The sequence below is a fragment of the Myotis daubentonii genome, chromosome 2 (genome assembly GCF_963259705.1).
Source record: "Myotis daubentonii chromosome 2, mMyoDau2.1, whole genome shotgun sequence".
NCBI classification, from domain to species: Eukaryota; Metazoa; Chordata; class Mammalia; order Chiroptera; family Vespertilionidae; genus Myotis; species Myotis daubentonii.
Genome location: NC_081841.1, coordinates 10,908,330 through 10,932,292, shown reverse-complemented (window position 1 = coordinate 10,932,292; position 23,963 = coordinate 10,908,330). Strand labels below are relative to the sequence as shown.

The 23,963-nt window shown below is 50.9% G+C and overlaps 2 protein-coding genes across 2 annotated transcripts in view; one reads left to right on the top strand and one right to left on the bottom strand.

Moving 5' to 3' along the window:
• The window catches only part of SYN3 (synapsin III), a 387,944-nt gene that overhangs the window by 322,759 nt on the left and 41,222 nt on the right, over positions 1-23,963 (bottom strand). The window contains 1 exon segment of the mRNA XM_059681741.1: positions 15,258-15,315. Coding sequence (XP_059537724.1) covers positions 15,258-15,315 — 58 coding nt within the window.
• Positions 22,108-22,826, top strand: LOC132227053 (fatty acid-binding protein, heart). The gene has a single exon (XM_059681725.1). The coding sequence runs from the start codon at positions 22,170-22,172 to the stop codon at positions 22,569-22,571; it is 402 nt and encodes a 133-aa protein (XP_059537708.1). The 5' UTR covers positions 22,108-22,169; the 3' UTR covers positions 22,572-22,826.

Genomic DNA, 23,963 nt, shown 5'->3' with positions numbered 1-23,963 from the left:
ACGGCCACTGGGAGGGCAATATCTTGGCAGAGTACCAAACGTGTGTGTGTTATAGCTAGTGCTTAAGGTCATTATTATTATTATATTATTATCATTATTACTATCATGAAATACTAAATTTCATAAAGGTGTTTAGGGAAAGAAGCCTAAATCTGAACTGATTAGAGACCACAAAATAAAAGAAGTGGGGAGAGACTTAGGTTTGAGAGCAATGGGTGAAGGTATGAACAGATACTGGATGGATGGATGGATGGATGCATGGATGGATGGAAGAACAGACAGATATTCACAGAAACAACATTTTTGGAAACCAAGATGCAGACCCTGAGGGGAGATCTGCTATGAACAAGAGAGCATCTAAATTAAGCCCTGGCTCCTCCAAAGACCCTCGAGAGACCCTGAGCAGGAGGGGGAAGAAAGAGATGGAGAGAAAGCCAGGCAGGGCCTGGTGGGAAGGGCCTTGGTGCGGCCTAAAGACTTGGCCTTCATCCCAGAGGCATCGAGGAGCCTGGGACGGAGAGCAAGGGGAGCCTGAGTGAGGCAGAATGCAAACTAAGACACGTGATCGAATCCCGGTTCTTTTGCTGAATGCAAAGCTAGGGGTCCCGGCACTTGGCCGGCCCAGCCAGGGGAGGGGCAGCCCCTGGTGTCCCTGCTTTCCCTGGCAGCGGAGGGTGGCTGCCTGTCTCCTCCCTGTCTGGGCAGAATGCAGGCCCCGGGGTAGGGTGGGTGGGAGGTCATCTGGTTCGGTTCCATCTTCAACAGGCTGAGACCCGCCCACCACTCACGCAGGAGCCCCAGGGTACTGCTCAGGGAGCGAAGGCTCCAGCAGCACAGATAAAGGGAGGCCAGAACAGCCAGGCGGGCTGCCTCCAGTGTCCGAGAAAACCAATCTGAAACTCTGCTGTAGGCGGAGGAGGCACACGCTTTTTCGGGTCTGGCTGGACAACAAGCGAGTCGAGGGGGAAACAATGAGCTTTGGAACCAGGAAGACACAGGCCCAATCACAATTCTGTCGCCAACTGCGTACATAGCTATTTTAGCTCTCCCGGCCTCCGCTTCCTCATCCGGATACTAACGAGACTCACGCCCCAGGAGTTGCTTAACACCTTTCGTACCGCATAGAAATCTCTAAGACATATGCCAGGGACCGCACGTTTTTGGGCAAACTGCACGTTATTTAAATCATCATAACTACAGATCATAATGCACTTTAGGTGTTGTTTTTCAATAATTATAACATTTTTATTTACAAAAACAATTAAACAAACAATTAAAGTTCCTAGTACTTTTTTAACGTATGGTACTGCGTAAAACATTTTCTAAAAGCGCCAGGAACTTGAAGACGAAGACTATTCGAATGACCAAAATACAATGTAACTGCAATGCTTTATGGGTTCGTGCAATTATATAGTTTTTCGTAGATTGACCTGCACGGTTTCCACCAATGAGATCACTTCATTCGATGTGGACAAGACAGTGTGTTGTCATCTAAGGTCCATAACAGATGGCGCATGAAACACAAGAAAGCTCGTGAGCGGTACGAAAGGTGTTAAGAACTACTTACAGCAACACTGTAACTGAGGAACATCAGGGTGATGACAAGCACATAGCTGATTGTCGGTAGTTCATTTTCCTTCCCTCAACATGCACTCAGACCCGCCCGCCCTCCCACCCCCCACCCCCCGCCGCTGCCAAATGGAACCTCAATGCCCCACAATGGGGCTCCGCTCCGCTCCTGGCTGGTGCTGCCCTCTTGCCATTGCCAAGTTCTTCCTCTGAGAACTCACAAAGCCTGACTTAGCCAGGAGGGGACAGGATGAGGGGCAGGTGGGCTCCACCATAACCAGCAGCGTGACCTTGGGCAAGGCAGTGCACCGTGATGAGTCCTGGTCCTACAGAACGGTGAGGGGCATTCCCATCTCAGTGCTGCACCTGCCGGCTGTGCAGCCTTGGGGAGGACACTTAACCTCTCTGAGCCTCAGGTGCGTCAGCAGTTCCTTGGTGGCTGAGGTGAGGATTTATACAGGTAAACTCTTCGACAGTGGCGGGCACGCCGTGCTCACTAAATGTTACCTGGAGCCTAGTGTCAGAAGGGTGCTTCATCTGTGTTTTTTACCATAAAAAAAGCATCTGGGAGGGAGGCGGGTCCATCTCCTGAGAAGTTCTTGTCGTAGACCCAACACAGTTTCCCTGCAGCTTATTTATTTTACCCTGGTTCAGGTCAGTTTGATAAATATTTACCGGATGGAGAGTGTGTATTGGGGTACTTGGAGCATCTGCTATGGGCCTGAATCGGTGCCCAGCACTGCCTACCTACCACATGCCACTGTACCACCGTGTCTCTCTTTCACAGATCCTAATGCAGTTTGTAATTATGGTGTTTGTGTGTGTGTGTGTGTGTGTGTGTGTGTGTGTGTGAGAGAGAGAGAGAGAGAGAGAGAGAGAGAGAGAGAAAGAGAGGGGGAGGGAGGGAAAGGGGGAGAGAGAGGGAGAGAGACTGTGTGATTAATATTTGTCTCTCCCATTAGACCTTAAACTCTATCCAGTCAGGACTGTATCTATCTGGGCGGGTATATCTGTGTTAATCACCACTATGGCCCTAGCACTAGCATACAGTAGGCACTCAATTAATATTTGCAGGATGGATTAAGACACTGTCCCTGTCCCCTATGAGCCCAGAGTCCACAGGGAGTGACAGGCAGGTGAACTGGTCATTTCCAGGTAATCTGGTAGGTGTAATGGTAGAAACAGCCGTGAGAATGGCAAGCATGGGTAAGAGGCACCGTGCCCTGCCTGGAGGGAAGGAGAGGTCAGGGGAAGCAGAAACGATGCCTGAGCTAAACCTTGGAGAATGTATGGCAAAATCTGAGAAAGGATGTCCCAGGACGAGACTGACACAAGTAAAGGCGTGGAGGAGTGGAGGAGTGAATGCAGACACAATAGGACAGGTGGGGACCACAGAGTTTGCTAGGATTACAATCGAAGGCAGACAATGGAGGGGATGAGGTAGAAAAGGTGGCGGGGGCTAGCTCACTGGCCTCCTCGCTGGCCAAGCTTAAGTCCCACGGAACAAATGTAACGCAAAAGCCAGCCCGGACACGTGAGACTATAATCACCAAGGCTCCAGATTTTATTTCCGCAGGTTCTCCCTTCGCAGGTACCAGTAAAACAGCTCTGCCCCTGGTACACCCCTGGTGTGGCCTCGGGTCAGCCACATAGCCTCTCTTAGCCTCAGTCTCATCATCTGGAGAATGGGGGGAACCTCCAGTGCCTGCTCTTCAGAGGGTGGCGATGAGGATTAAATGAAGGAACCCACAGGAAGTGCTGAGCATGTGCCTGGCACTGGGTGAGCGTCAGCGTGCGAGGAGAGACTCACTGTCACGCCCTCTGAGCCCAGGCGGCGCAGCTGTCATTTCTATGACAACGCCATCCGCGAAAATTCTCTCATGTCACCCTCTAGAGGCCCTGAGAGAAGGGGTTCGGGATGGGCTCAGCTTAGGCTGAGCTCTATTCTAAAGTAAGCAGTGCCATAGAAAGGCTCCGTAAAGACAGGCGCGGTAGGACACACACACACACGCTCTCAGATGTCAGCCTCTCTTCTCTTTCCCGGGGAAACGCAGCCAGACTGGGTCTGGCCCAAAAGAAGCCAGTTCAAAGCACGGGCCTGCTCTGCGCCGGCCCCACGCCCCTCCCCAGGAGACCCGGGTCAGGGTGGGAGGGCGATTCCTGAGACAACCTCATGGATTACTTTCCAGTTTAGCATAGCAGCCAGACAGATTTTTGCGGTGAAGTCATCCAAGTCGATTAAAAGGCATTTTTCCCCGCTGTGAATTCAGAAGTCCCTTTGGTTCGTTCCAGCTTTTTCTGGGATGTTTCCTAATAGGTTCCACCCTGGGTTAATTAATAACCCTTGATTCCTATTGAAACCAGGGGCTGAAATCCTGTAAGAACATCCGGGCAGGGCTGGGGTGGACCCTGGGGGGCTCCCTTCATCAGGGAGCGAGCCAAACCCCAAATGGTGGGGAAGGCAGCAGAGCTGGCAGCCAAGGGGAAGAACGGCCAGGCAAAGGCTGAAGGTCAAAGCCGGAGGGGCGGTGTGAGGAGGGCAGGAGCAGTCAAGGCTGGAGAGCAGGGAGGTTGGGCAGAAGCTGAAATGTGGGGTGAGGCGTGGGTCAGACGAGTGGCCAGGACTCATCTCAGATGGTGCCTCAGATGTGGCTGACAGTGGCTTTTTAAAAACACATATTTTTATTGATGTCAGAGAGGAAGGGAGAGGGAGATAGAAATGTCAATGATGAGAGAGATTCATTGATCGGCTGCCTCCAGCATGCCCCCTACTGGGGATCAAGCCTGCAACCCGGGCATGCGCCCTGATGGGGAACTGAACTGTGACCTCCTGGCTCATAGGTCGACGCTCAACCACTGAGCCACAGCAGCCAGGTGAACAGTGGCTTGATTTTACACATAACGTGGGTATGGCTCCATTCTCTCTATTTTAAGGAAAGTGGGTCATATCTTCTCTTCTCAAACACGAATCACAGGGATGAGAATGAGGGTTCAAGGGCTGAGACAGAATGGCAGGAACTTACGTGCAGGCACGCAGGCCTTTTCCCGAACCGCATCCCCTAGCATGATGGTCAAGCATAAGATGCCTTTCACCCTCAATCCAGAGCCGAGTTCCCAGTCTCCGGTCTCCTGCCACCATTCCCACCCAGTCCATTTTCCTAAGATGTCCACTGTCAGCATGGACATCTTAAAACGGAAGCATTATCACAGGACTCCGGGCTTTACAAGTGCAATAAGCCCGGCTGGTGTGGCTCAGTGGTTGAGTGTAGATCTATGAACCAAGAGGTCCTGGTTCAATTCCCCATCAGGGCACATGCCGAGGTTTGGGGCTCGATCCCCAGTAGGGGCGTGCAGGAGGCAGCCAATCAATGAGTCTTATCACTAATGTTTCTCTCTCTCTTTCCGTCTCTCTGAAATCAATTAAAAAAAATAAAAGTGCAATAATTATGTCCCCCTGCCTCTGGGACACGGTTTCTAGCTGCATGCCTTGCAACATAAGCGCCCCCCGCCCCGAGCAGACCAGTCTCTAGCTGCTGGTCCAGCACCAGACCCCGCCACCCCCTCTCATGCACTCATGCACCCCATCTTCCCCACGTGTGACAAGCTGAGGTTTAAAGCGCGCTCTTTGGCTGGGAGGCCTGATGTGCACGTCTGCCCCCGCTCAGCCCGACGCAGTCCATTCTCTTCCCCAAATCCCCGATGGGCGTGGGCTGCTCGTGAAGCCTGTCCTAAGAGCATCCAAGGCAAGTGGACAGTCCCTCTCCTGTGCTCCACGGTGCTCTGCCCCGGCTCTGGGACAGGCCTCCCATCGTGTGCGACAGTGACCGATGTCTGTCCTCCCGCCCATGGAGAGCACTGGGAGTGGGGGGCTCCGTCACAAGGCCGGGTGCCGAGCGGGGGCGCAGGGGGTGTTTCGGGAAGGAGGCGGCAGGTTGAGCTAAGACCTAAGACGAGCTATGTCCTCAGGACATTCATGGGCTCATGGAGTTCTCCTTCAGCATCTCTATTAATTCCCACGGGAGTCTCTTGGCTCTGATGCTCAGGGGCAGGGCCGAGGTCGATGCAATGGGTGGCAGGGCGGAAGGGTGAGTGCTACCCAACATGGTAGGTGGAGGCTAAGGAACTAGGCGCTGGACTTCCAGTGCAAGATGGATCCGCTGTCCTCCCCACTGCTCCCTTCTCCTCAGCGCTGGTTAGGGTGCGAACGGGCGGACAGCCCACAGGGAGGAGGGCCCCAAAGGAGCACCAACTGGCAAAGCAGCCCTGCTGCATTCAGAATCAGCGGGGCTCCTCCAACCACGGATCCATGTCCCCCCACGCCTCCTCCCTGTCCAGAGCCCCCTGTGTCCCCCCACGCCTCCTCCCTGTCCAGAGCCCCCCGTGTCCCCACACGCCTCCTCCCTGTCCAGAGCCCCCGTGTCCCCACACGCCTCCTCCCTGTCCAGAGCCCCCGTGTCCCCACACGCCTCCTCCCTGTCCAGAGCCCCCCGTGTCCCCCACACGCCTCCTCCCTGTCCAGAGCCCCCTGTGTCCCCCACACGCCTCCTCCCTGTCCAGAGCCCCCTGTGTCCCCACACGCCTCCTCCCTGTCCAGAGCCCCTCATGTCCCCACACGCCTCTTCCCTATCCAGAGCACCCCGTGCCCCCCACACGCCTCCTCCCTGTCCATAGCCCCCCATGCCCCCACACGCCTCCTCCCTGTCCATAGCCCCCGTGCCCCCCACACGCCTCCTCCCTGTCCAGAGCCCCCCGTGCCCCCCACACGCCTCCTCCCTGTCCAGAGCCCCCCGTGTCCCCACACGCCTCCTCCCTGTCCAGAGCCCCCCGTGCCCCCCACACGCCTCCTCCCTGTCCAGAGCCCCCCGTGTCCCCACACACCTCCTCCCTGTCCAGAGCCCCCCGTGCCCCCCACACGCCTCCTCCCTGTCCAGAGCCCCCCGTGCCCCCCACACGCCTCCTCCCTGTCCAGAGCCCCCCGTGTCCCCACACGCCTCCTCCCTGTCCAGAGCCCGCCGTGTCCCCACATGCCTCCTCCCTGTCCAGAGCCCCCCGTGCCCCCCACATGCCTCCTCCCTGTCCAGAGCCCCTCATGTCCCCACACGCCTCCTCCCTGTCCAGAGCCCCCCATGTCCCCACACGCCTCCTCCCTGTCCAGAGCCCCCCATGTCCCCACACGCCTCCTCCCTGTCCAGAGCCCCCCCCCCCCCCCAAGGATCCTCCACACACCACACTCCCTGTGCAGGGCTCTCTATGTCCCTCCTGTGAAGACTCTACCCTCCTGTGACGGCACCACATCCTCCCGTCCTTCACACGTCACCCAGGACCACAGAGCACCCTGACCAGGACCTCTGCTGTCCGCTGGCAACAAAAAGTCAGAAGTTGACCCAAGTGCCAGCGAGGGCCGCATGTCCATGGGAAATATGGCTGGACACAGATGGAAGTAAAACACATTCACATTAAAATACAGCCTTGGCCTTCTCCCTCTTCCTGGGTTCCCACTGTCCCTTTCACCTCACCCCGCTCTTTTGATCCAAGAGAAATTACAAATTCTCACGAGACGTTTTTCCAGGAAAAGACTCCTCCTAATGGCTCACACCCAGCATTTGGTGCTTCTGGCTGAGTTTGAACTTTTTTCTATTTCTTATTCCCCCAACTACATAGCAAACTTCTTCAGAACATGGATTATAACATTTTCATTTCTGAATAATCCCAGAGATGGACGCCTAGAAACCACAGCGGGACATGTGTATTTAATAGTGTGAAGGCGATTGTCAAAACAGCTGTAATACTCATTGAGCACTTTCTATATGCTGGTATCTGCTCGGAGCGCTCCAAGTGGGGTGTTCTGTTCCAATCTCCAGCTCTATAGGTATCTGTTACTGTTGTTATCTTAACTTTACATGTGAGGAAACTGAGGCACAGGGAAGTCGCATCACTCAGGAAGTGGCAAAGCCAGATTCCCACCCAGGTGGGCTGGGCCAGAATCGGAGCTATTATACTATTCATGGTGTCTGAGACACAGTCACACCAAAGACAAACAGGGAACATCACCTCAGGGGAAAACAGAGAAGAAACAGAATCGTTAACAGGGGACAGTGTGGCAAGAAGCCAGAAACATCAAATGCTGAGTAAGCACAGTTAGGAGGAGTCTTTTTGCTGGAAGAACATCTCATAAGAATTTGTAATTTCTCCAGTAGATCCGAAGAGCCGGTGAGAGCCCTGGCCCAGTGGCTCCATTGGTTGGAGCCTCATCCCATGCACCAAAAGGCTGTGGGTTCAATTCCTGGTCAGGACACATATCTAGGTTGCAGGTTCGATCCCCATTTGGGCATGTGCGAGAGGCAACCAATGTATGTTTCTCACATCGATGTCTCTCTCTCTCTTTCTTTTCCTCCCTCTGTCCCCCTCTCCCCCCACCTCCTCTCTTTCTAGAATCAATGGAAACATATCCTTGGGTGAGGATAAAAAAGAAAAGAAAAAAAAAGGGCAGGGTGAGATAGGAAAGAACAGTGGGGACCTGAGGAAGAGGGGAAAGGCCCAAGCTAGAAGCAGACAAGTTCAAGGCCCAACAGACACTCTGACCGATCTACTCAGGAGCCAGGACCCTGGCATCGGCTGAACCTGGGTTCAAATGCCAGCTTCCCCACACTTACTAGCTGGGCGACCCTTCCAGGGCAATTTACTTAAGCAATCTGAGCCTCAGTTTCCTCCTCAACAGGCATGCTGTGTGGGTTAAATGAGTTAACGCACAGGAACCCCTTGACACGGCACCGAGCACACAGTACATGCTCAATGAAAGTTTCCTGCCATCACCATTACTAGCTCTTCTCCATCTGTCTATTGTCTCCTTAACCTGTTGAGCCTAAAAGTAGATGCAGGATGGAGATACACCCGCATTCATCGATGCCATGGTTGAGAGAAACACTTGCTCCTCTAATGAGTTATGTTTCGGCGAGTCCACCCTAGTGGCCCACCTGCTTTTTTAATTCCCCCAGCTGGTTCTTCGATTTGAAAAGAAAGAGGCTTCCATGGAGACCTGCATGCTTTTAAAAAATAATACAAAACAGAACGCCTGAGGTCAGGGTACGCCAAGCCAAACAAATAAATCTTGCAGGACTGTGTTAACAAAACAGGGCTTAGTGGATCAGAGCGGGGAGAGTTCTGTGGGGCTCAGGCTGCAGAGAAGCGCCAAGCTCTGGTGAGTTTCAAACATAAGGAGGTCACAGGGGAGGACCCGACGATGGAGCACTTCAGAGTTCAGCTCCAACACTCGGGATGCATCCGGGGGAACATCCTGGGCAGGATGGGCTCCAGGTCCATGGGCCCGGAGCGTCCTAGCGACCTAGACCAGAAGGCCCCTGTGGACCATCCATGCAACCTCGATGAGGGTAATTTGGCAAAACTGATCCGAATTATAAATGCCCTGGGAGGTAGACTCTGAGATGGACATTAGGGAGTGTTCTGAGGAGAGGGGAGGAAGCGGGTCTGGGCAGAGGGAGTAGTCGGCCTTCACAGCAGTCTCAGCAGGGGCCTTGGCGAACTCCACAAGGAGCTCGGAAGCTGGGTGGCCCTTCAGAGTTGTCCCAAAGTGGGCGCAAGGGGTGAGTTCTTTACACCCTGTGCCGGCCAGTCACAGAGTGCAGCTGCCCCAGGACAGGGATGTGACCTGGGGCAAGTCCTTCACTCCTCAAGGTGCACTATGGCACTCACTACCTGCAATACTTTTGGAGCCAGTTGTTGTATTTCTACGAAGGAATCCTATGGCTACACTACCAAATGACACACATCTAGCCTTATTCGTAATAACAAAGTTATGGACCATACCCTATGGTATGTCCATGTGAGAGCACCGTAGGCGATCATGAACAAGAATGAGGCAGCTCTGCACACCCTCTCACAAAATAAACTCCCAGGTATGTGAAGTAAAGAGTCAAGAAGCAGAAGAGTCTGGATAAGAAGAGTGTGTGTGAATGGTGAGCAGCTAAAGGGGTGGACTGTGCCACTCGGCCCCACACCCGGATCCTTCTGTAGTCTCTCCCACCCCATGGGGCTGAAAGCCTAAACCTACACGTCCCAGTTACTTTCTACCAAAGCAGGCGTTTGTGTAGGAGTTGAAATAGGGCAATGGTAGCAGCCCTCCTCTGTCACTTCAAGCAGGTGTTTAACCTTTCTGAGCCTCAGTTTCTCCACCTGCCAAGTGGGGAGAGTCACAGGGCCCACCTCGAAGGGGCTGACATAAGATTATGCGGGCAGAGTGACTGAACCCATGTGTTTGGTTACTGTTCTTGTGTCTGCAACACTGGCCAGAAAATACAGCGGATCAGAAGAGGGCTCTGAAGTCAGACGGCCTGGGTTTACAAACAGGCTTTTGCCAATCATTCGTCGGCGACCTTGGGGAATCACACATTCCCTCTGAGCCTGTGTTTCTATAGGATGGAGGCAATGCCAGCACCCAGGCCAACAATAGAAAGTATGAAGCCTTATCTTGTATGTGCTCAACAGGGGACAGCTATTACTGTTTTCAGCCACTCATGCAGGTGGTAGATATCTGCAAATACATAGTAGACTGCGTCCTATTAAGGCCTCCCTTTTTCTGGACTCAACATCTCCAGTTCCTCACACTGAGCCCCTTTGCTCATAGAAGACAGTCCTCTCCCTTCAATCACTCTCCACAGAAGGCATTCCAGGTTGCGATTCCCCCTTACAGTGTGACACTGAGGTGGGTGACACTAGAGTCTGACCAGCATAGAGTGTGTGTGTTTGTGTGTGTGTGTACCATCACCTCCCTGTATTCTAAATACTGTCCTTTGATGATGCAACCTGAAGTAGCATCAGGTTTGGGGGTACTAACAACCATAACCATAGCCATAGCTCATTGAGCACTTACTATATGTGCCAGGGACTATGCTAAGCATAATATGTACACTGACTCACGGAATCTACACAGTAACTCTAGGGGCAGAAATTACTACTCTCGCTTTGATGCTGAGAGATGTTGTAAGTGGAAGGTCAGCACAGCTGAAATATGGGGGAGCTGAGATTCCATCTCTAGTTATCTTACTCTGGAGCCACAATCTTAACCTCCGCCCCATACTTCCTCCCACAGACATTAGGAACTTACTCAACTCAAATCTTAGGTCTATTCTTTTCTTCGTGGGATTTTAACAAACGAAGTCTTCCCAATCCTGCTCCTCTTCAGCTGAGTTTTCGAATAGGACCCTATAGCGTATGCCCACTCAGTCTGATTGTATCAGATTTAATCCCATTCAGCTTCAAGTCATTGGCAAATGCAATTTGATGAGTCGCTGTTAAGAAGGAGGAGGAGAGCAAAGCCAAGGGCAGAGCTCTTTGACAAGCCATTAGATACATTTCTCTCAAGTAGTCATTTCCTAATGGGGGTTATGCTTGACCTGCTACCCCGCCACCAAACTGGATTAACATCCAACCTCCATGTCTCTATCTCACTGACAACTACTGCTTAAAATATCATATGGCGTTTATGGCCAATATCTACGGCTAAGATCCATTCCGCGGAAGGTTGCCCGGGAAGAATTGTGGATGGAAGGCAAGTGGGTATGAGGGGAAAAAAATATGATGGTCTTGAGTGCTAAAAAAAAAATTTCAGGAGAAAATCCCACCTTCCCTTCCAGAAGACACTTAAGTTGAGGAAATATGTAGTTTGAGGGCAAAAGATGAACAGAACTCCAACCAAACAGCCTTCCCTGGGACCCACACACGTCTATCTAGCCCCATCCCAGGCCTGGTATCGCACAAGGGCAGGACTCAGGGGAGCCACTGGCATTCGGGAGCAAATCTTCTCTTGCCTTTCTCTCCACCGGCTGGAAGAAGGCACTGTCGCTCCTTACGCTTTGGTACCTCTACCAACACGGAGGGAAGGCTGACCATGAAATTTCAGCCTTTCCTATCAGAGAAGAATGAGCCCAAGGCCTGTCTCATGAGTCTTAGTCTGCTAGTCTCGCAGAACTGTGAGTCCACTTGATATTAATCCATTCATCAACCCCATCACTGGTCCCACTGAGGGGTGACGTACACCTGTGGAGAGAAAGACCCTTTGCCTCAAACACAAACAGAGGAGAGCTTGACATGCCAAGTGCCCTGGGCAGAAGCTCTCAGGCCCTGCTAGGACACCGCTGTGAGGCCCTGCAGAGCCGGCAGGGCATTCTGGGTAATGGAATGCAACACGATGCAGCTCCCGCCCTCCCCTCCCCCCACGGGCCTCCTCGGGGTGTCTTCACTTCTGGCTCTGCAAGCGCTGAGGCTAGCAGTTTCTGAACTGGGGGGAAAGGGTGGAGAGAAGGGGCGGAGGCTTCCTCCAGGCCAACCACAACGAACTCATTCACTCTGTCCAGCAAAACTCAGACGGTGCAATTATCTGGTGAATTTGGCCCTTAGTTGGGAGACAGACCTCCAAAATGCGGGGAGGCCAGCTCAGACTAAACAGTGGCTTCCATCCTAAGTCTTCTCCCAAGCGCTAGAGGATGCATATGAGATTCCTGGGGGTTGCTTATGGGACCCGCCCATTGGTCCAGATGGGAAAACGACAGACAATTCAGACTCTAAGATGGGGTTCAGGACGGCATGTTTCCCACGGAAAAAAATGTCCAAATGACCTGCTAATTGGTCTCCTGGCTAATGTGCCTTCTGGCTTCCATGGAGGGGGATGGCTGGAAAGGAGGAGGACTCGGGTTAGCCAATGTTTTCCAGTGGGATTGTCGCCCTCTTACACTGGCTGGGTGTCCCCAGAGCCCCAAGGGGAGTTATTCTTAGGGCAATTCCCTCAGATGTTCCTGCTCATAGGTTTCATGCCCATAAACTGGGCCAGGGGAGGCACTGACCTAAGAATAAAATTAAAACGTGCCTCTGAGGTTTTCACAAATGGGATGAGACAAGGCTAGCGAAGCTGGCAACCGAGCAGGTAACAGATGGTTGATGGAAAAGTCTGATTTTTGAAGGGAGATTAAGGAGCAGTGATTTATCTCCCTTGGAAACAGACAGCCTGGAATCTGTGGAATCTAGACGTGGTTCCGGCAGCGAATATCTGCTTCTGTCCCAGCATGTGCCAGGCCCTGTGCTACTTGAGAATGAGATCCCAACAGCCAGGGTCCCTACCCTCATGCAAGGAATCCCACATCTACACAGGTGGTTAAACACTCCGGTCAGGGCCAGAATGGAAATGCTGGGAACAACCAAGTTACCTGATGGAGAGCAGGGTGTGAGGGCTTAGAGGAGGAGTCTTTGAGGAAGGGATTTTAATGTTAACCCTTCTAAGAATCTAACTTGCTTTTAAAGAAAGATCCCTCTGGCTTTAGTACAAAATATCAGTTGGAAGAGGGTGAAAAGATGGCATTAGGAGGCCACTGAACAGGAAGACTGGATGAGAGCTGACGATGGTTCAGCCAAGAGTCTAGGCCAGTGATGGCGAACCTTTTGAGCTCGGCGTGTCAGCATTTTGAAAAACCCTAACTTAACTCTGGTGCCGTGTCACATATAGAAATTTTTTGATATTTCCAACCGTAGTAAAACAAAGACTTATATTTTTGATATTTATTTTATATATTTAAATGCCATTTAACAAAGAAAAATCAACCAAAAAAATGAGTTCGCGTGTTACCTCTGACACGCGTGTCATAGGTTCGCCATCATTGATCTAGGCCAGCTGTGGGCAAACTATGGCCCAGGGGCCGGATCCGGCCCATTTGAAATGAATAAAACTAAAAAAAAAAAGACCATACCCTTTTATGTAATGATGTTTACTTTGAATTTATATTAGTTCACACAAACACTCCATCCATGCTTTTGTTCCGGCCCTCCGGTCCAGTTTAAGAACCCATTGTGGCCCTCGAGTCAAAAAGTTGGCCCACCCCTGATCTAGGCAGTAGGGATGGAGAGAAGGGAACAGACTAGAGAGACAGGGGCTGCAGAGTCAGCAGTATCTGGTCATTGCATGGGCGTATGGCAGAAGGAGAGGGAGGGATGCAGAGACCACGGGTTTCTGGCTAAGGTGGAAGGTAGACAGTGGCCCCCTTCACTGAGAGAGGAAACTTGGGATGATGAGTAGGTTGGGGTTGGAGAACATCATGCATCCCGTTTTGGAGTCAACCAAACTGGATTCCCCACCACTGCACACCCTGCACTTCTGGTCTTAACTCTGCTCACATCGCTTCCATCTCATACACTCCTCACGCTGCCACCACTTGTTGACAGCATAGCCATCCTTCAAGACCCACTGCAAATAGCACCCTCTCCTCGAAGCCACTCCTGGCTCCCTCGGCTCGTGTGGCCTCTGCGGCCCACAGTGCTAAGTCTGGACCTCCCTTTCCTGGACTCCACCTTGTGGAGGCCCTGGGAAGACTTACCTTGCCTCCTTTTCTAGACCACAAGCTTTTTGGGACAGAACCTCTGCTTCTATATCCTCGCCCCTCCCCCCCGACCTGCCCCCCCCCACCCTACCCCCGTTAGCTAGTAGCACAGTAGACGTTCGACAAATATTTGTTAAGTGAACGAAAATAACCTGCTCTTTGCCAGGGAAGGAAAACCAGTGGACATTGGACAGACTTGAAAGCCACAGGATCAAACTGAAATTCAAGTTGTCGGAGTTTTAATACTAAGCCAACTCAAATTAGATGCTCAGAAAGGCTTTCGGTTCCTCCAGCACATCAAACTCAGAGCACTGGAAAAGTCACACCCCTCTATTTTATTTATTGCACTTTGCTGAGTTGATCCCATAGCAGGGACCTTTCCTATATTATTAACTGTTTGCCTTTGGTGACGATGGTGGTGATGATGATGATGATAAAAGGGTGACATTTACTAAGTGTTGGGATGTGCCAGGCACTGTTCTAAGTACTTTTCATGGACTAACTCATTTGATCCTCACAGCCACCCTATATGTTGATGCTATCATTACCCAACTGTACATGTGAAGACACAGAGAAGCAGACAGCTTAGGCCACAGTTGGGATTTGAACCTAGAATCTGGCCCCAGAGCCCATGGTCTGACATGCTAAAGCCAAGCACAATTAGGTTCGAGTCCTAAGTTGGCCACTGACTCCCTATGTAGCCTTGAGCAAGTCTGTGTTTCTTTCCCCATGAAATGAGGGAATTGAATATTGATATTCTTGCTAATTCTAAGAGCCAGTATTCATGATTCTAATCTCCTTTGAGGCTTTAAGTAATTTAATCCCAACAATGATACCAAAAAAACAAACAAACCCAGAAAATGATATCAAGACATTAAGTCATGTACCCAATACCCAGAAAGTGAGGGAACCAGGATTCAAAACCACCGTGCTCCCAGCCCAAGTAGTTCCATGCTTCAGAGACCATGGTAGGGGTGTGGGGAAGTGGAATGATGGAGCAGATGGGCCTTCGGGCTCCCCATGCCTATTTCTCTAGAGAAGCTCTACTTGTCTCTATTTTGTAGAATGGGCTCCTACTTAAGATATCCTTTGAATCGGGGAGGTTCAACTGCTAAAACAAGAAGGTTGAAAACCACTGGACTAAATAATTCTGCAATTTAATGAGGCTCCCAGGTATAAGCCAAGATTTTTCTGGTAATCTTGGTTCATTAGAGCCACATAAGATTGGGGTCTACGGTTGCTCCTGGGAATGGCTCCAGCTATAGAAAAGGTCAGCGTGCCAGCGATAAAGACTCCGCTCCAACCTACCTGCTCCACTCGGATCTCAATCTCTCCATTCACCTTCTTTCCTTGGAAATACTTGGCCCTGTGAAGGAAAGGAAGGCATTTCTGAGTAAGGATGCAGACTGCTTTACCCTTTCTCTCTTCTTCCAAAGGCCTTTTTGCCCCCAGAGGTGGGTATCCAGGCACATTCTCTACCAATGTGTTCTGACATGACCTCTGATTTCCTCAGTATTTATACATATTATGCGAAAGACAGTGAAGAGTGCTGATGGGAGAGTTGGAGACTCAGGTTCTTGTTCTGCCTTCCTGAGTCTCTGTTTTACCCTCTCTAAAAGAAGAAGTGAATACCTGCATGCTATACTTCTAAGGGTTATTAAGAATCCTACATAAACAAATAGTGCAGAATTATTTTATTGAATTATACCCTATATATTTCATAAAGGGCTTATTAAATTGATCTATCCATTTACTTAATTTCTCAATTTGTCCATGTGTCCAGTGAAGTGGACCTTATCTGCTCCTTTGTCCATCCCTCCATTTATCCATCCACCCATCATCCATAGGCCCATCATCCATCCATCCTTCCATCATATTCACCTCCACACCCCTGCTTCTATCTTCCCATTACCAGTAAACGGCATCCCATCTACTCATTACTCAAGGCAGAAACACAGACATCATTCTTACCTCTTTCTCTTTCCCTATCCCCACTGATTCTATATTCTAATTATCTCTCAATCTACCCGCTTGCCCACTTTTCTCTAAAAACACCCTAATTTTGGCCTCCTTCACCTCTCTTCTCATATGGATTCTCTTGTCATCCTCTACTTTTCTGTCATAACATGCAATACAAGTGTAATTAGTAACGTGTTTAATACCTGTGCCCCTCTGCATGATAAGGCAGTTCTTCGAGGTCAGAAACAAGCTACCTTATTCGTCATTCCATTCCCATCACCTACCGGATGGCTTCACACACAGTAGGAGCTCCATTACTATTTTTCGAATGAGTAAATAATTGAAGAGATAGATTTAAAACAACAACACTTGTTTTCTCTGCGACAGGCTGTAACCTGTCGTCTTTCTCATTGAACCCTTACCACCACCACCACAAAGCAGGGATTTATTATTTCCTATAGACAAGGACACCGAAACCCAGAGAGATGAAATACTGTGCCTACGTGCTTGAGTGCTGGCCTTCTAATTCCACACCTATGTGTTTGCTTGACCCTGAAAAATAGCAGTCAATGTTGGGGTGTTCCTGGGTTTAGATGTCTTTCCACAAAGCAAAAGTAACGAAAGTTTCCATTTGCTCTTTTTGTTGTTGTTGTTAATCCTCACCCCAGGATATTTTTCCACTGATTTTTAGAGAGAGTGGAAGAGTGGGAGAGAGAATGAAAAACATCTATATGAGAGAGATACATCCACTGGTTGCCTCCCTCACATGCCCTGACCAGGGCCAGGGATCAAGCCTGCAACCAAGATGATAGATAGATAGATAGATAGATAGATAGATAGATAGATAGATTGATTTCAAAGAGGAAGGGAGAGGGAAAGAGAGATAGACACATCAATGATGAGAGAGAATCTTTGATCGGCTGCCTCCTGCATGCCCCACACTGAGGATTGAGCCTGCAACCCAGGCATGTGCCTTTGACCAGAATCGAACCTGGGACCCTTCAGTCCACAGGCTAATGCTCCATCCACTGAGCCAAACCAGCTAGGGTGAGGTACATGTCCTTGACTGCAATTGAACCTGGGACCCTTCTGTCCATGGACTGGTGCTCTATCCACTGAGCCAACCGGCTAGGGCCCATTTGCTCTTTTTAATTGTTGACGAAAGGAATAGTTCTTAGTCACTTGCTGCACTCTCACCGTGTTAAGCATTTCCATAATCTTTTCTGGGGAAGAGACAGCTCTTCGATCCCAACCCATTTTCTTCTTTTACACAGTGAGAGAATTTATAGATTGGCACACACAAAAACGTATACGCCAACTCTCCATTCAGCTAGGTATGGCCACGAGATTGAGTTCCAATCAATCATTTGCAATGATTACATTCAAGAACCTTCTTAGTTTCTTCTTCCATTCTTTCTCCTGGAACATCAATGCTGCCACCTATTCTTCTCACCCTCTCATTTGCGGAGGAAAAGAATGCTTTCGACACAGACATCATGCTTCTTACCAAACTTCAGTCTGCCTGCCTCCGAAGTCCACCCACACTTCGCGATGCTGCCGAGTTCATCGCTTTCCAACATGGCCTGCGTCTCCAATGGACAGCGCTGCTGTTCGCCTCACTTTTCCTTACAATGTTCTCAGGCTCTGATGGATGTCACCGAGACAGGAGTTTAGTGGAACAGGAGCTGTCAGTGATACTTGAAAGCAACATTTTGTTTTTCTTTCTCCCAGGATGGTCTTAGACAAAATGTGTGTAAAAGCCAGCCTCATGCCAAGGGAACCTTTTCCCTTAATTTGTGGATTTTATCACGAATTCTTGAAGATAGTGTCGGCAAACTCCAGCACTGGGATAAGCCCATCTCTGATGTTTTGTGGGGCCTGAGGCAAAAGAACCAATAAAGGCCTATGAGACCTCCATTAAGTATATAAAATTGATATCTACAGCTGGCAAACATTTAAACAAAGCACATTGATCTGGTCTTCCTTCCGTAACAAATACAATTGCATCATTTCCTGGAAGAGTCAGAATTTAAACTTCCCAGAATTCTGTGCTGCCGACGATGGGGCTGCTTGTGCGGGCTTGGGGGCGGCCCAGGCCACACGGCCAAGCTTCATCCCCTCACCCACACCCGCATCCACAGTTGTCCCGTGGCCATGCCTTGGGAGGATGGACCAGAGAAGTGGCCTACCCAGGCCCTGGAATTGGGCCTGGTCCCTTTAGGTAGGAAACTCTAGACTGCATGGCCCTGAGGGTGCAATTGGCAGGGCCCTCCTTTGCTGTCAGGAGGGGTATAGCGGGTAAGGGCCACGGCAGGACTTAGATTAAGGGTCCCTCTAGATTGGGTAGGAGTATTGGGCAAGCCTGGGACCTGGGGGTGGTTATTAATGAATGCAATCATTGGAATACTGAAGAGAGCATGGCATGGATTTGGAATCATAGGGCTTCAGCAAAAGCTCAGCTCCGCTATTCACTCACCACGGACTTAACCCAACTAGGTCCTAGTTTCCTTGTTTGTCATGGTAGATTCCATCTACCGGTCAAGATTGTGGTGACAAAGTCACTTGGTCTTTTCTGTAACAAGGTAGAGTGTCCCAGGCTCCAGGCTGGACCCCTTGGAGGTAATCCCAGCTCAATCATTCCCTTGCTCCGTGACCGTGGGTTACTCCTCAACCCCCATGTGTGCCAGCTCCCACTTCTGGGACATGGGGATACTCGTAGTAGCTATTACACAGGCTTGCTGTGAGGATTAAACAAGACAAGACTTATAAAGCACTTAGAACAGCTCCTGGCACATAGTAAGCCCAGGGCCCAAAACAGAGTCAACAAAAACAACAGAGCCCCGCTGGTGTGGCTCGGCGGTTGAATGTAGACCCAGGAACCAGGAGTTCACTGGTTTGATTCCCAGTCAGGGCACATGCCCGGGTTGCGGGCTTGATCCCCACTGGGGGGCGGGAAGGCAGCCGACTGATGTTCTCATTGATGTTTCTATCTCTCTATCCCCCTCCCTTTCCCTCTCAATCAATAAAAATCAATAAAAACAGATATTAAAAAGCAAACACCAACAACAGAGAACTACTGAGTGTTGACTCTGTGCCTGTGGGTGTCATGTGGCAGGGATCCACAAATAAACAAAACGCAGCCTTACCCTCACGGAGGTTACAAGACAGAATCGGTATTCACCTCACTCTGATCTGTCCCATCGATGCAAGAAGGGATGGATGATGATAATGATAGTAGATAAGTGGCATCGATAACTAAAGCCTCAAGCCTTTCACATCCCTTCTCCAATGTGACCCTAATGTCACCCCTGAGAGGTATCAGGCAGGGAGCAGTCCCCAAAAGTTCCAGACGGAGAAGTCCCTGCTCAGTCTCATAAAACCTCTAAGTGGCAACAGTGAACTGCCCCTTATGCTTTAAAAGATCTTGGGGATCCAGACCTTGATTTGGGGGATTCAGTCCAGACCCTGTGGGTCCTTCATGAGCTAGACCCTGCTGACCTATGGCCCATTTCTCCTCCTTTTTCCACCCACCACACGGACACTCGACTTTCTGCGATTCCTTAAACCTGTCCTATGCTTTTATGCCTCTGAGCCTGCGCACGTGTGTTCTCTCTGCTCAGGATGGCCTCCTGCCCTTCTCTGCATGGCTGCCTCTTTCTCACTCCATCAAGGTTTCCCTAAAAGCACCCCCCTAAAGAGGCTGGTTTAGGTGTCACCCTCGTAGGCTCCCACAGTGTGCTGTCCTTAACCACTAGAGTAGGGATCTCCCTGTGTTGCAACTACCCATTGCTTGCCTGTCCCCTGACCCCATACACCTAGTCTGCGAGAGCCTGGAAACCCGAAACTGCGTCTCCACGCTCACCGAACTCAGCATCCGGCACAAAGGGCCCGGGCCCAGGGCACATGTTTAACAAATGTTTGCTGACTGGGTAAATGCATCACATCTTCCAGGGATAGGCCATAGGGCATCCAGTCCTGGAGACACGTTACTGCCATCTACTGGCACACTGGTGTAATACACTTACAAATCCACACCGACTAGGTATGATGTGGGGTCAGATTGTGCGGTGGCGGACAGCTGGCAGCCCTCGCCTTGATTCTAACCTGGACCCCAGAGCACTTTGTTCCACACCAGCACCACCCAGGTGGCTCTGGCCTTCCAAGCCCTCACCTTCCCGGGAGGAACACTTGTCCTGCCCGTCTCCGGGATGTTCACCGCAGGGCCTGGCAGACAGATGCAGGCTGCAGCGCAGGGTCAGGCGGTCCATCCCCCTGCCTGGCCGGGAGTCAGAAGTCTGTCTCCTGACGGGCCACACAGACTGCTGCCTCCTTGCCGGGGGGCTCATTCAGGCTGGAGCTGCCTGAACAGCTCTGTCTGGCAGAGGGAAGGGTAGGGATGGTCTGGAATTCTAGATGCCGTGGGGGCTGGGGTGGCTGCCTCCGGAGTTGCCCGGCTGTCTGACCTCGGGTAAAACGGACAGCCCCACTGTGCCAAGGGCTCTCCGTCACACAGACCTCTTCCTGACGCCCTACTAATGTTTATTCTCATGACGAGCTCCCTGAGCGTCCCGGCCAATCAGTCAAGCCCTCAGCCTTGGGGAGGAGGAGGGGGCAGCTCTGACTCCACGGAGCTTCCATCTCTGTGGGTGGTCTCCTAGTTTACAGCCACATCAGAGGCACCAGGAAGGAGAATATTATAAAAGCGGCGCTGCCTGGGGTGGGAAACCCCGATTCGGGGAGGCGGGATGTGGTGTGAGAGAAAGATTTATGAGGAGCGGGTACCGTGGCTTTCAAGGCTGCAGCAGGGGCGGGAGGAAGAGGAGAATTAGCACAAACAGGATCCACCTGTGTCCAAGCAGTGCCCTCCCAACAACTCCCGCTGGATGTAGGGTCACCGAGGCTAGGCCTGGGCAATGCCCTCCCCAGGGAGGAGGGGGCAGGGTCGGTCTGTCTCAGGCACAGCCATCTTCCCACTGGTCGCCCCGGTTGGGGGAGGGGCGGGAGGACAGGGAGGCAGGAATCGGTTCCATTAGATTTTCATGTTTCTAATGCAACACGTCAGTTGCTCATTTGTGGCCGGGACAGACTGCGGGGGAGGCGGATGACGGATGAGGGACCACGCAGGAGCCCGCTGAGGTGGACATACACAGCCTTTCCCAGTTAGCAGGACAGGGAGAGTCAGGTGGCAGTTTGGTTGCATGGAGATTCGTCCAAATTTGGAGATCCAAATCTAGCGCCATCATTTACTTCCAGAATAGCTAATGCCTTGGCCCCTTCCCCTGCCAGAGGACCCTCCAATGATGGGCAGCCTCTCCTTTTAGTTTGGGGGCTCCAGTGGGTTCGGAAAGGGAGAGACCCTCTGAGGGTAACAGGCCCCTCGTACTCTGTGGAGGTAAGAAACCGAGCCTACTAGGGCCCCACGCCCCTCACTGGCTCCTGACAACAATAGGGAAGGAGATTTTTGTGGCTAGGCCGGGTCACAATTCACATCACCTATTTGCTCCCTCATTGTATCACTATTGACTGAGGCTCGTAGGGACTGGGCACCCTGCTAGGCATGAAGGGAAAGGCTGATATAGTTTCTGCTCTTATGGAGCTAACACGCTCTTAGAAAAGTCATAAAACTAAGCAGGTGAAAAAGAAATGATGAGGACTATGAATAAAATGCACAAAGCGATAGAGGATACATGAGGGGAGCAGGGGAGCTCTGAATTACGTCGGTCACGGAAGGCACTTACATTTTATTGACCATCTACTACATGCCAGAGCCTGTAGGCTCTAAGGAAACAAGGGTGAAGACAGCATAACCGGAGGGAGAGACATATCAATGGATGATAACCACACAGGGCATTAGCCCAAAGATCCCAACCCAGTCTGAGGCCCAGCTCATTCATCAATCCATCCAGTATTTGGTACTATTCTTTGCCAGGGCCACGGGCCTTGAAGATGAATGTGAGAGGGTCTGTATGTGTCTGTATGTGTGAGAACAGAGGAGAAATGAGTTGGGTAGATGCTGTGGGCACCCGGGGAGGGCGATGAGTTTTTCTGGGGCATGGCCCTAAATGTATAGGAAAAATGAGCAATGGGCATAGAGTGGAAGGTCTAGATTTGAGTTGGCAGCTCTGGCACTGGCTGTATGATTTTGAACAATCCTCTACTTCCTCATCTGTAGAATGGGGATAAGAAAATCTACCCAGGGGTCCCGAATCCTTCCACCCCTGCTTTGTCGTTTCTTCGCTAACAGCCTAGCCCAGCCTCACCATGGCGGACGCCTTCGCAGGCACCTGGAAGCTGGTGGACAGCAAGAATTTCGATGACTACATGAAGTCCATCGGTGTGGGTTTTGCTACCAGGCAGGTGGCCAGTATGACCAAGCCTACCACAATCATCGAAATAAATGGGGATACAATCACCCTAAAAACACAAAGCACCTTCAAAAACACAGAGATCAGCTTCAAGCTGGGGGTGGAGTTTGACGAGACAACGGCAGATGACCGGAAGGTCAAGTCCACCGTGACGCTGGATGGAGGCAAACTTGTCCACGTGCAGAAATGGGATGGGCAAGAAACAAAACTTGTGCGGGAGCTCGTGGATGGCAAACTCATCCTGACGCTCACCCACGGCAATGTAGTGTGTACGCGCACTTACGAGAAGGAGGCATGACCAGCCCACTGCTTCACTGACTGTTCCGCTGCCAGCTGGCTACCCCTGGACTCAGCACCAGATTGCCTCGTCTTTTTCTCTGGCGTTTTGTATAAATCCACCTTGGGGGGGGAGTTCTTCTGGGGGTTAGGTGCACCATCCTGGATACAGTTCCAGTTCCCATTGTTTGTGTCTTAACTGCATCCAAAGAGTGCTCTGAGGTCAATAAAGCAGAGCCAAGGACACCCAGTTGCCTTCTTGCCTTTGGTGACATGACTCCATGAGTCTGTTCCCCTGTGTCTGAAAGTGGGCAGAAACCCTGCCTGAAGGTCACTCAGGAAGAAGCACTGGATGACACTGAAATGGACAGTCTCTGGGATGGTGGTAGCTGACCGCCTTACACATACAATAATAGAACAGCTGTACCTTGCCTTTACTTCCTCCCCATGGCCAAATGAGCTAGTCCAACCCGGACTCATCAGTGGCAGGGCTTCCCCAAGCTTGGCTACTGGACTACCTATCACCTTGGGCCACTTGCACTGAATGCCCTTGGGTCTGGACAGTTGCCCTTCTCTGCAATGCTGTGGTCTCTTTTTCCAGAATGTAGGCTCAGGACAATGGATCCAGGCTTGTGCCATTTTGGTGGGAAAAAATGCCCACTGGCCAAGATGACTGCTGAGCTCCCACCAATGCCCAGACCATTACTCCCAGTTGTAAATTCTCACTGGTTCTCTAATCAGCTCAGAGGGAAGAGGTCATCTGATTACAAAAGGGAGGGCTTATTAGTGATAAGAAGGCTGTGACCTGCTAGTACATTGGCTCTGAACCTCAGCAGACCTTTCTCCACAGTCTAAAGTTACATATTAAATGTTTTTCTGTCAAAAAAAAAAAAAAAGAAAAGAAAATCTACCCAGAGGGTTGTCATGAGAATTAAATGAGGATGCAGAATTAAATGAAGACCTGCTAGCAGGTGTGCTGCTCACCTGTGGGCTGCTAAGGTGGAACCTCATCTCTCTAGGTAAAGAGTAGGGTGGGCACCCCCAGCCTCAGAGATATACCCAGGTCCTGTCCAGCTCTATTTATTTCCTAGCCCCTGCCTGACACTAACGTCAACCCTCCCAAGTCTCAGTTTCCCTTGTACACATAAGAACATGACTACGTCTGCTATAAGTCCCCCATGAATGACCTCCCTGACACATGGCAGGTGTTTCATGTCATCTCTTCCCCTTCTGTCCATGGAGGGCTGAGTTCAAGCTGTTGCAGGAGACTGGAGAAAACCAAGCAACGCTTAGAGAAATGGAGTTATACTTTATTATTATTATTATTATTATTATTATTATTATTATTATTATTATGCGTGGACCCAGAGAAAACTCTCTTTCAAATTCTGGGCAGCAACATGGAGGAAGCTGT

Excerpts from the sequence above, each read along its gene's own strand:
- LOC132227053 (XM_059681725.1), top strand. The coding sequence starts at position 22,170 with ATGGCGGACGCCTTCGCAGGCACCTGGAAGCTGGTGGACAGCAAGAAT.